The sequence below is a fragment of the Sceloporus occidentalis genome, unplaced genomic scaffold (genome assembly GCF_023333645.1).
Source record: "Sceloporus occidentalis isolate IW3139 unplaced genomic scaffold, rSceOcc1.0.p SCAF_2, whole genome shotgun sequence".
NCBI lineage: Eukaryota > Metazoa > Chordata > Lepidosauria > Squamata > Phrynosomatidae > Sceloporus > Sceloporus occidentalis.
Genome location: NW_028316982.1, coordinates 49,304,654 through 49,317,106, shown reverse-complemented (window position 1 = coordinate 49,317,106; position 12,453 = coordinate 49,304,654). Strand labels below are relative to the sequence as shown.

General features: G+C 40.8%; 1 protein-coding gene across 8 annotated transcripts in view; it reads right to left on the bottom strand.

Annotated features, from left to right (window-relative positions):
• Positions 1-2,487: 2,487 nt before the first annotated feature.
• The window catches only part of CROCC2 (ciliary rootlet coiled-coil, rootletin family member 2), a 137,693-nt gene continuing 127,727 nt past the window's right edge, over positions 2,488-12,453 (bottom strand). For all 8 annotated transcript variants that reach the window (XM_089509291.1, XM_089509297.1, XM_089509295.1 and 5 more), the window contains 3 exons: positions 6,824-6,949; positions 4,872-5,051; positions 2,488-3,890 (listed from right to left, as the gene is read on the bottom strand). In XM_089509291.1, coding sequence (XP_089365417.1) covers positions 3,807-3,890; positions 4,872-5,051; positions 6,824-6,949 — 390 coding nt within the window. In that variant the 3' untranslated portion in view covers positions 2,488-3,806. The remainder of the gene's footprint in view (positions 3,891-4,871; positions 5,052-6,823; positions 6,950-12,453) is intronic.

The following is a 12,453-nucleotide window of genomic DNA, read 5'->3' as shown; positions in this document are numbered from 1 at the left end:
GGCCCAGTGTGTTCTAAAATGTGCACGCGTGCGGCATGCACGGAACAGGATGGGGCCAAGAACCCCATTTTATTGCATAGTGGAACGCTGCCTTTGCCGCCGGGCGTTCCAATTGCGTCCCCATTCTGTTCCAGAGGGCACCATTTCTGAGAACTGTTCTAAAGCATTCTCAGAAATGGCACCCTCTGGAATGGAACGGGGACGCAATTGGAATGCCCGGTGGCAAAGGCGGCATTCCACTGTGCAGTAAAATGGGGTTCTTGGCCCCATCCCGTTCCGTGTGCGCTGTGCGCATACACATTTTAGAACGCACTGGGCCTGTTTTAGGGCCAGTGCGATAAACTCCCAAGAGAGTTGTGTGGCCCGTGTAGCCTAGGTTGCTTGGTGTAAAGCACATTAGGCAGAGCTAGACATTGGTCCAAACACTGCAGAAATAATCCAGTTTGAGACTGCTGTAACTGCCTTGGCTCAGTGCTAGGGAATCCTGGGAATTGTAGCTTATTATGGCACCACAGTTCTCTGACAAAGAAGGCTAAATCTCTCACAAAACCACAGTTCTCAGAATTCCCTGGCATTGAGCCAGGGCAAGCAATCTCTAACTGCATTATTTCTGCAGTCTTTTGGACCATTAACTGTACTGTGCAGCCCTTGTGTTTAAAATATGTTTTGCAACTGAATGTGCAGCCAAATGCATGACAGCACAGCATGTACAATTCCCTTTTGTTTTTGGGAAGACCTTGAAGGTATGAATGAAGAAACTGGACAAAAATATACAAACTTCAACATAATTAAGACAGCAACGGATTCTAGGCATAGTACATGCAATAAAATAAAAGGCTTTTCTGGAAATGTAATACACAAGAGGGAAATTTCATCCACTGCTGGTGGAAATGTGAGAAAGCTAAAATATACTGGACAATGATACATGAAATGATGGTCCAGATATTACATATTACCTTACCCAGAGACCCTCAACTTTTCCTACTTAATATGATAGAAGATAAGATTTTCACTAATAATAAAAGACTAACTAAACTCATAACATACATGGTCACATCATCAAGAATTTTGTATGCCAAATACTGAAAAAAATTGCAAATATCTACTAAAGAAGAATGGATATTGAAGATCTGAGAAAATATGGACATGGATCTACTCACAATCTACTGAAAAATGAGTCAACAAAAGAGATTATAAAAGATTGGGATTGCGTCAAAGAATATGGGAAAAAACAAGCTTGGGATCTTAATGGCGCGTTACAGACCGCCATTTAGTACATGCTCTGCGCGTACTAGGGTTAGGAAGGGGTGTGCTAGGGTTAGGGTGTTACCTTCCTAACCGGCCCTGTCCCTAGTATGCGCGGAGCGCGTAGTAAATGGCAGCGCCCGTCCACACGGGCGCCGCCATCTTTACATCTCAGACGCATAGCGTCCGGACGTCATGCGGCGGAAGTGATGCCACAAGTGCACACCTCGCGCCTTGCAGTGCCACTTCTGGGTGCCAAAAAGAAGCGCCATTTCGGCGCTTCTTTTTAGCTGCGCTGGGAAGCCTCGCGGTCTGGCCGCTGGGGCTTCTTGGCGCAGCTAATGACGGCGGCGGCAGACTGCCCGCTTTTGGGCAGTCTGTAACGCACCAATGATTGGTAAAAGGAAAATTATAATAATTAATCACAATACGGTTGAGGAAAAAAAATACAAATTAGATCCATAAATTAGATCTTTTTTTGTTTGAATAGAGTTGGAAAACTTACTATTTATTACTTAAATTTCTATATTTAAGTCTACTTTACAATTATGGAACAATGAAAATAGGGAAATGCCAACTTTTGTGGATAACGATGATGCTATGAAGATAAAGAAGTGCATTAATAGGAAAATTAATGATAATTTGAAAAATCAAGCTTTTTATGTTTTAGTTATGTTAGTAATGTCTTTCTTTACTTTTGTATAGATTTTTTGTATGTCACTTATTTGTTACTTGTACTCATATATATTGTTTAATAATTTTTTTTAAAAAAGGCTTTCCCCAAAGAACCCAAGAAACATCCTTTTTTTTCGGGGGGGGGGGGTCCAATGAGTTCTTAGCAATCTTTAGTTCCATTCATAGCATTTGGGATCTCCAGGTTTTTTGGTTGCAAACTATGATGGCTAAATCAGTTTAGAATGTGTTTGAATTTGCAGCATAGAGCAGCTTTCCCTAACCTGACACACTCCAGAAGTACTGGATTACACTCCCAGCATTTCCTCGTAGCATGATCTTGCAAGGAATGCTAGGTTTTGTAGCCCAACACATCTAGAGGGTGTCATGTTGGGAGTGCTCATATAGAGCAGTTGTGAGCTACATTACATGGGGTTAAATACAAAACTTCAGTCTTTATGACACAATTGAAAGGGAAGAATTCTGTTAACATGGAGATGTACAGCATCCTTAAGGGGAGCATTGGTAGCCTTGAAAGTGATGAAGAGTCTTGTGGCATCTTGAACAGTAATAGGTTTATTTTTGTACATAAAGATTTTGTGGTCTATAGTCTTCCTCACCAGATGTACCAAATCTTATCCTTACTTCACATGAAAGGTTATATGAAAAGAAACCTGCAATTTCTTGAAGGAATATAAAACTCTTTTTGTTGCTAACATTGTACTATAAAGCAAATACTAAGTAAACCAATACTCAGTAATTTAGTAATACTTAGCAAAGCTAAGGACAGCGTTGGTATATTAATATGCTAGAAATTGTCCTCTGTATCATTAGGATATTTTGTTTAATAATCTGGAGTACATGTTCAGAAAAACAAACATTCACAAGGAAAAAATGTGGAACAATGCTAACAGGTGATGTTCACAGCAACTTCCAAGATGGCTCCCTGTCATCACCAAGGAAACTAAAGTTTGATTCCTAAAGGGATTTCCTTGGAGCCTGTCAGCCGGCAGAGTGGGTGGAATGTTGAATGTTAACACTCTGACATATCTTAGGGCCAGCAAATCATAAGATGACTTGGCTTCGAGTTAATCTCAGCCACCTGCCACCGTGAAAATGGCTTGATGTTCCTAGACACAGCAAAGGATTTGATCAATCCCTGGGCATGGTTGCACTTTGCTTCCTAACATCTCTGCCTAGTGCCTAGTGCAGTTCTGATGCCAGCAGAAATACCTGCCTTCTCTGTTTTGAGAAGGGCATGCCATGCAATGTATGAATTTGTGATGACAATGATGGAGCAATTACCATTATTATGTGTGTCATTATGTGAAGGGGTACAGCTATGATATTGCATGATGCATCAGAAAGTACTTGACAAACCCTAAAGGAAAATAAAATCACTTGGTGAGTGACACAAATGCAGAGGTATTTAAATAAAATGTGCTCCAATCAGGTCTGCAGAATTTTACAGTTTGTAAATACAGCCTGGATACAGAAGCTTGCAGAGATCATGTGGGGATACACTAAGCAACTGAGAATCCCCTCCTTGTCAAATGTACTAAATTAATTAGTTAAGCATCAGTGCCCTGGTTTGCAAGCATCTTAGGGAGAACAGCTGCCCCCGCAGCAGGGTTTCCTCTTGGCATCAATATGCCTAGTCATTTGCTGTCTTTACTGCATCTTCCAAGTGTTCAAGATATTCACATGTGTTGGCTGGGGGGGGGGGAACCATTACTTGCTACAATTAGTAGTTGTAGAACCCTGGCTTCATTTGAGTGCTCGAATGCAAAAGACTGAAAATCCAGTGCCTAAACTGGACAAGGTCTTGCTGAAGGCTGGTGTGTCTGTGCTGGATCATTCCAAATCAGAGCACAGGGTCTGGTTATGAATCATTTCACAGTGTGAAGCATCTGGCTAAGATAGGCTTGCCTTCTCCTTACTTCTTGGTCCAGTTGGGTCTTCAGAGCATTCACCTGAAGGAACGTTAAGACAAATACATATGAATCAGGTTAATGTAGCCAACATTTTGTCTCTGTTAAGGGCCAGCACCATTAGAAGAGTCACGAGGCAGTGGGAAAAATACCTCTACTGTATATTTATTATTACACCATGTCCAACCTTTCTTCCAAGGAATTCAAAGCAATTACTTAACCTTTTTCCCTCATTGTAACTTCACAAGCATCCCTATGAAGTAGGTTAGGCTTAGGATAGACTTCCCTCAAGTTACAGTGTGTTCCACAACAAAGAAAAATTGAACCCAGAACCCAGTCAAAGCCCAGTGCTCCATTAATACATCACACTGATTGTTCACCTTCTACAAAACAAAGGTTTAGGGACAGCTCATAAAGCACCACCATTTCCATTCAACAATATGAATTAATGGATCTCTACTCTTGACCCAATTTTGCTAAGTTTTAAAATACTTTGTGCCTGGCCTATAAAGGGGGCTTTCCTACTGTATTTCCTACACCTCCTTGACCTCTTGGTGTAGCATATATTTTCATGAGCAGGGCCATTAGATAGAGCAAAGTCACTGCTTCATGTGGCAGATGCTGAAGATCAGCAGTGGCCCTCCCTGGCTGTATCCCCTGACTCAAGTATTTGGAATGAAGCTAATATTCATCTGGAGCATTTGATGGGCACAATAACTCTATCATAGATTTCATTTTAAAGATGGGGAGTCAGGACATATTCTGAATAAGATGGAATCTGGAAGCAGCAGTGTTTTATAATTTCTTCCATAGCATTTTTCTTTCAAAACATGCCAGTTCCCCTAATTCTTGTCCTATTCCTCTAACCTTTGGCTTAGTTCTTGCCGCCATAACTTCAGATTTTCATATACCTTTTGTGTAAGCCTCTCAAACATGTAAAACATTATTCCAGTTACAGAACTTGGGCACCACTATGAAATTTGGACATAGAAGGAAATATTCCAGGTGTCTCTCTCCTCTAACCTGTTCCTCCAAGCCTTTCACTCTCTGCCGATGGATTCTCTCACGGGACTCCAGAATTCGTTCTGCTTGGAGCTGAGCACTGCACAGCTTCTCTGCTTCCATCTCCATGTCTAGCTGATGCCGGGATCTTAGCTCCACCAGTCTTTGGGCATGTGTTTGCTCCAGATCTGCAATCTGGGCCTAGAATGAGTACACAGGAACAGTGTCCAACTCCATAAGCCTGTAATCCCGATAGTTTGAACATATTGCCTTTAGCTAAACCCCTAGTGCTCTAAGATCTGGTTTCTCTTTTTATGGTGCCAAGATGAAAATGACTGAACAAGTAGATCAACACAATAATTACAATACTTATTTTATTTATTAATTAAAATATTTATATTTTCCTCTTATTTAAAATCTCTGGCTGGCAAATAATACATCAAAATTATCACTTTAAAACAATAGAAACAGTAAAAATGATTTTAGAAGTCTAAAAGCATATTAAACAACTTAACAAGTTTTTTAAAAGGCAGATTAAAACCAGGTAAAATACTTTAAAACAACTAAAAACCATGCAGATTTATAAAGCCATTCAGGTACCAAAGGTTTTTGTAAACAGTGGCTTCACTTGGCGTCAGAATGACAGCAGTGTGAGCCCCAGTTGGGTTGCTAAGGGAGGATGTTCTATAACTGGAATGCCAATGCAGAGAAGGCCCTTCCCCACATCGACTAACAGCATATTGCCCTGATTGATGGGACACAGAGGAGAGTTCCTCCTGTAAACCTTGAAAGCCCCTTTTTACCCTGTGTCAGTATTGTGGCAAATTTTGATCACTATCAACAAACCCTAACCCTCACCAATTGAATCAACTGAACTTACATAGGCATTGACCAAGTTAGTGGGTCTACTCTAGCTGGGGCTAACAATTTGGGTTTTGCCTATACTTGTTCCTAGCCTCAGCTACTGTGAGTACCAGCCAAAGTAGGGAAGCCAGGGGCAGATGATTTCATTGGCCTGTTACAGACAGCCAAAATAAAGCTGCTTCGAGTCACTTTGGAGGTATGGTATTTCAATGATATATGTGTCCTAAGCGTCCAAAAGCCGCACCAAAGCCACGCTCCAGTCCTAAGGACTGGAGTGCAGCTTTGGTGAAGCTTCCAGACTCTTAGGACTCATGCATCATTGAAATACCATACCTCCAAAGTGACTCGAAGCAGCTTTATTTTGGCTGTCTGTAACAGGCCTCAGTCTCTGTTCATCAAAAAGTACTGGCTCTTTGTGGTTGTTACTCGGTTCTTTCTCACATTTGTATTCCCAGATTCCCAGAATAGGTGAATATAATTTTTTGGAATTTGTGATCTGCAGACCAATAGTTTCAGTGCCTTTGGATCTCAGATGGAGACTGAACAACATGGAAGGGGGTCAAAATCTGAAACTGCTTAGCTAGCTTCCTTTCTCTGTTTTATACAATATAATTCTCCACTAAGCAGCCTGAAAAGCACACAAGCAAGTCTATGTTTTCCACTTTTTATTGTTTTTAATTTTGTCCCACTCTGTAAGCAATTTCATGCTAATACTGAGTAACTTTTCCCTCCCCCCCCCCCCCCCCCCAATGCAAGAGCACTGTGTGATCTCAGAAATGTTGTTGGTGCTAAACATGAGCCTTTACTGGTTTCTTCTCCAATTGATATAATTGAGACAACTGACCTGATGTTTTGTTGTTGTGGGCCTTAAGTCGTTTCTGACTTAGAGGTACTGAAAGGTAAATTCCATCCACTCATTGTACAAAATGGAGATGGGATGGGTTGGAAACAGTTTCATAGTTAGATCAAAGGATGAATTTGCAAATCTAGCAACTGGCTTTTCAAAATACACATGCTTAGAGAATACATTATCCACAAGTCTTAGACAAAATTCATCAGTACAATAACGTGTGTAGCTCTCCCACCCAGGTTCAATATGTCCAACTAACCTGCAGATTTTCATTTTGCCTGAGGGTGTCCTCCATTTCCTGCTGCAGGCTGCTGACGGATCGGTCTAGCTGCCCCCTCATGTGACTCAGTCTGAAAGTATCATCCTCCTTCCTGAATTTGTCTTCCTGCAGAGAAGACACCAGAATCTTATATTCAATATCTGGCATGGCTCAGATTCCAATCTTGCAAATTGTTTTTCTGACCTTTGTCAAAAATCCTGGCAACTGTTCAGGTTTTAAGATGCTAAGTGTTGTGGGCAAATTTCTACAAATTCCTTAAGAAGGTGCAACAACATTTAAGTTTTTGAAGAGTTTGGTATGTCTACTACAAAGTGTTATTACACTTCCCACATATTTATCATTTTAAGTAAAAGTCCTTGTTTTACAGCAGCAAACACAGCTCAGTGCAAACACACATGGACCTTGTCATTTTTGTTTTATTCTGCTTGTCACTCTTGTTAACTGCCTTTGAGTCTACCCTAACTCATGGTGACATTGTGGATGAGACAGCTCCAAGACCCTATGTTCTGCTTAGGCCCTGCAGACTTAGGCTCATAACCTCTTTGACTCAATCTAGCCATCTGGCATATGTCTTCCTCTCTTTCTACTACCTTCAAATTTTTCTAGCGTTATTGTCTTTTCTAATGAGTCATGGCTTCTCATGATGTAGCCAAAGTACAACAGCTTCGGTTTTGTCATTTTGGCTTCCAGGGAATGTTCAGGCGTGATCTGTTCTAGGACCCATTTGTCTTTTTGGCTGTCTGTGGTATCCTTAGCAGCATATCTCAAATGAGTTGATTTTCTTTCTATCTGCTTTCTACACCGTCTAGCTCTCACACCTGTACATGATGATGGGTAATACAATGGCTTGGACTATCTTCACTTTAGTGTTGAGAGTTATGTCTTTACATTTTGTAAACATGTCAAGTTCTTTCATAGCCACCCTTCCCATTCCTAATCATCTTCTGATTTCTTGACTGCAGTCTCTGTTATGGTCAATATTTGATCCAAGGTATGGGAAATCTTTAACTATTTTGATTTCCTTTTTATCTAGGTTGGATTTATGTAGATCCTCTATGGACATTATTTTTGTTTTCCTTATGTTCAGCAGTAAGATGAACATTAGGGCAATCTGAGGATGATGAAATGGGGATGCTGGAGAGAGATAAAACAGGAGGGACATCTGCTCAGGCAACACTGGAGGACAACAAAGAGTGAATCCAATCACACATGGGTTGGGAAGAAAATAAAGATTTGTACTGTGGTAGTGAGAGTGGTGAAGAAAGCTTACTTTTCTACCACCACAGTGGCTGCACAAGAAAGACTTCAAACTTCTTTTGAACAGTGGGAAGACTCTAGAGCAGTTAGTAGCTCACAGTGAGCAGTCTGCTTGATTTTTTTTAAACTGTAAAACTGTGAGTATTCTGAATTTTCAAACAATATTACTATTTGAGTTGAGGTATGACAATAAAAATCTACCACTTTCCAGAAACAAGTCTCTTAGTTGCACAGAAACTCTGCACTAGTTGTTATTTTGAAGTTAACAATATAATATTACTTTGGGAAAAGATACTTGTAGACCCTGTGGCACTGCTTCAGTGTCATACTAACTCTGTGTTAGCCATGCCGTGGCTCTTCAGATGTTGGACAGCAACTCCATTAGCCAGCAAATGGATAGTGATACATTACCTAGCACACTTTTGTACCAGATGACTCTCTAGTTTACTAAATGAAAACCAAATGTAAAGCATTGCAGAAAATATTTGCCTTTGTCAAAGGTTGAAGTCTGCAACATTATATGTCAGAATGCAAAGTCATGTGAACACTGAGCTTGTGTTTACTTCCCCATGGTTTTTCAAGGGCAAAAACATCTGACATATGAGCTTCCTAATGAGCTTGAACTCTATTCCATCTATAATAGGAAAGTTTTTTTAAGCTAATGGAATCAGGATGTGTTTGAATTTATGATTTTATCTGTATTTTTAAAGAAGTCAATGAACGGTAATGATTTTTCAGTTTTGATAATAAAATTTAAACATTGAAAAACTATGTCTGACAGGTCACAAGAAAAGTAATATAAAGATCGACCAGCCTGGCAAGCATCCATCCATCCATTCAAACATTTTGCTTGCAGCAGTATCAACTGTGTGTGTGTTTGTTGTGTGCCTTTAAGCAATTTTTGACTTATGGTGACATTAACGTGACCCTATTATGGGGTTTTCTTGGCAAGATTTGGCAAGGAGCTTTGCCATTGCTTTCCCCAAGGCTGAGAGCATGTAAGGTGCCCAAGGTCACCCAGTGGGTTTTATGGCTGAGCTTGGAGCCTCAATAAAGCTCATATGCAGAGGAAGATGGAAGTTTCCATCCCTTTGTTTGTGCCCCAGATTCTTTTAATTAGAAATATACTCCTGCTGAATATAGAAATTTCATTGCCATGGCCCACAGACCAGGGTCAACCTGGTGTTTTGCACTATAAATCTCATGAACACAAGGCAGTGTGGGTAAGTGATTTAGGGGACCTGAAGTCAAAGAAAACCAGAGGGCACCAAGTTGCCTTCCTCTGTCATTAACCACTTTATGTCAGGGATGCTTTGATTTGGATTTCCTGCATGGCAGGGGGTTGGACTGGATGGCCCTTGTGGTCTCTTCCAACTCTACGATTCTATGATTCTATGACAGAGGAAGGCAACCTGATGCCCTCTGGTTGTCTGACTGCAGGTTCCATAAATCATTTACTCACACCTGCTTGGGCTCATGAGATTTACCTAATCCTTTTAAAATGTTGCTATGCTAGAGCAAGGTGGTAAAAATGTACAACTGAATTTGTTGGCAGGCTTCTAAGGGATTTCCTGTAGATCATAAAGAATTTCTGACTTTCAGTTGTTTAAAAATACGAACAATATTTAAGTGATTTCTTCCACCATCTTTAATTATACTGCTGAAATGAAGGAAACTTAGGGTGGGGGGAAACCAAAACATCTGAAACTGTTACATGGAGGTCTGTAAACTTTTTTTTGGTTCAGATCCTCAAACAAGGAAAAACAGCATGCTGTAATGGTTTGAAGACTGGACTACAACTCTAGAGACTAGAGTTTTAATCCCTGTTTAGCCATGGAAACCTACTGGGTAACCTTGGGCAACTGATACTCTCAGGAGTTTATCACATGAAGGAGATTGGGAGTTTATCCTGTGAATGCCCTGGAAAAATTGCATAATTACGTGAAGCAATTTCGCATGATGTCCCAGCAAACCTGCCATTAAAGTGGTCCCAAAGAAGCAATAATGTGCATCTTTTTACTTACGGAATTTCAGTGACAATGCATTTCTGATATCACCTTATTTGTGCAATTGCATGTGATAATCATTCACTCAATTACTCACCATTTTCGCTTTATTTGTGGGATGTTTTAAATGCACTTTAATGCCAGAATTAGCCTCAGTGTGATAAACCCCTCAATCTCAGAAGAAGACAAAGGCAAACTCGCTCTGAACAAATCTTGCCCCCTCCCAAAAGCCCCTGTAATCGGTTCACCTTAGGGTTGCCTTAAATCTGAAATTATTTGAAGGCACAGAACAACAACAAATTCAAACAAAATGGCTGAGTCTGAATTCTGTAACTGTTCGCATATATCTTTTGCACAAAATTCTACTTTTTGGATCAGGAGATTCAAATTAAAAAACCAACAACTGTAAAGTTTGTGAAGGTCATAGGTTTTCCTACTGGCATAATCCAAAAGTTCAGATTTCTACATTCTAAATAAAATATGGAGAAGCATCACTCACACGTGTGCTGTAAATCTGACTGTAAACTGACCGTAAACTGACTTAATCCTAACTAGACTTGAACAGAGAAACTACCTTGAAATAGTAACTGGTGGCTCCCATGGCAGTTGAGTAGTGAATCCACTCCAGGTTTTAGTCCAAATTTTAAAGGAGCTAAGCAAGGTCCTGAACCTATTTTGGAGATAGACTCTTGGATAGCTCCTTTAAACTTTGGACTAAAATCTGCCTCACTGAAATGGAAGCTGTCACCTGTCACCACTGCCCGAGGAACTCCCTTTTTGAACTTCCCAAGCAGAAAAAAAAATCTTTCCTCCACATTTTTCCATTTACTTTTTCTTCTTTTTGGGACTTCACTTCTTAAAACCTGAACAGGGCTCCCCTTCTTTTAAAAAAACATTGGTGAAGGGGAAGCTTGGCCCTACTTCTGCAGTATAGAACAGATCTGAGATCCAAATCAAGAAAAACATACCATGATGCTAGAAGAGACTAGGATCCCAGATTGGGAAGGGGGTTAAGGGATCAGGAGTGAACTGGAGTAGGGAAGGTAAGATAACAGGCATCGTGCTGTACAAAGCTTCCAAATAAGAGTTCGGGTAATGGGATATTCTGTCCCTTTAAAATGCCATGCAAACTTACTAGAAAATGTTAAATGGAAGAGAGAGAAAGAGAGAAGCAAAATCCAGAATAAATAAACGGCCACATCCGGATTTCCCCTCTGGAGACATCAATAAAGGGTTTTATGAGCTTGATATGAATTACCCTCCCTGGCCATTTACAGCTGATCTTCTGGAACTCATTAACTGGCTTCTCTCCTTCTTCCAGCCTAGGGAAAGGGGTTGTGCATGGGGGAATTCAGGGGCACTACACACAAGGCTATTTTATGCTTGCAGAGATAAATGCTTGTTATGCTGTTTTGCCATAACAGGAAAATATCACATTCGTCACCCTCTTCATTTTCTGCAGCTAGAAAAATCCATTAAAACAAAAACAGTAAATACATTTCGAGCAAATGTCAAGCCTGAACCTTCCTTCTACTTCTGGAAGGTTCTGGCAGGAACATCCTTTAACTCTTTCTTAGTAAAGTTCACATCAGCTGGAGATGGCACATCCCCACCAGCAGAAGCACTATGGTACAATTTTCATGCAGATCTTGATACACAGGCCATTTCCAGAGGCCCTATAGGAAGATCTAGGAAAGGATTAGGAAAGTGGTACCCTACTTCTGAGCTGCTGGATCAAAATTTAAATGTTAACAAAATAAAACAAGGAATGCTTTGGAAATGCAACACGTGATAGAACTTCAACTGAATTGGCCCTAGAGCAAATCAGGTCTGAATTCTCACTAGAAGCCAAGAAACTAAGGCGGTTTACAGACTGCTCAAAAAGGGTGGTCTGCTGCCGCCTCCGTTTCCGCCGCCGGGAAGCCTCAGCCTCCAAACGGGGAGGCTTCCCGGTGGTGAAAAAAGAAGCCGCAAAAAGTGGCTTCTTTTTGCGTTGCAGTTGCGATGCCCGAGTGTGCAAATGGCGCACTCGTGATGTTGCAAGCGCAGGGGGATGTACGGACACTAAGCGTCCGGCACATAAAAATGGTGGCGCCCATGTGTATAGGGCGCCGTCATTTTGTACGTACTAGGTACGTACTAGGGTTAGGGTGTCCAGAAAAGACGCCCTTTCCTAACCCTAGTATGTACCTAGCACGTACTTTTTACGCGTTTGGAACTCGCCTAAGGTTGTCTTACTTTGAACATATTATGAGATGATGTGACTCACTGGAAAAGACAATAATGATTGGCAAAGTAGAAGGCAGCAGGCAAAAAAGGCTTAGAACAGAAGCTTAGAACAGAACA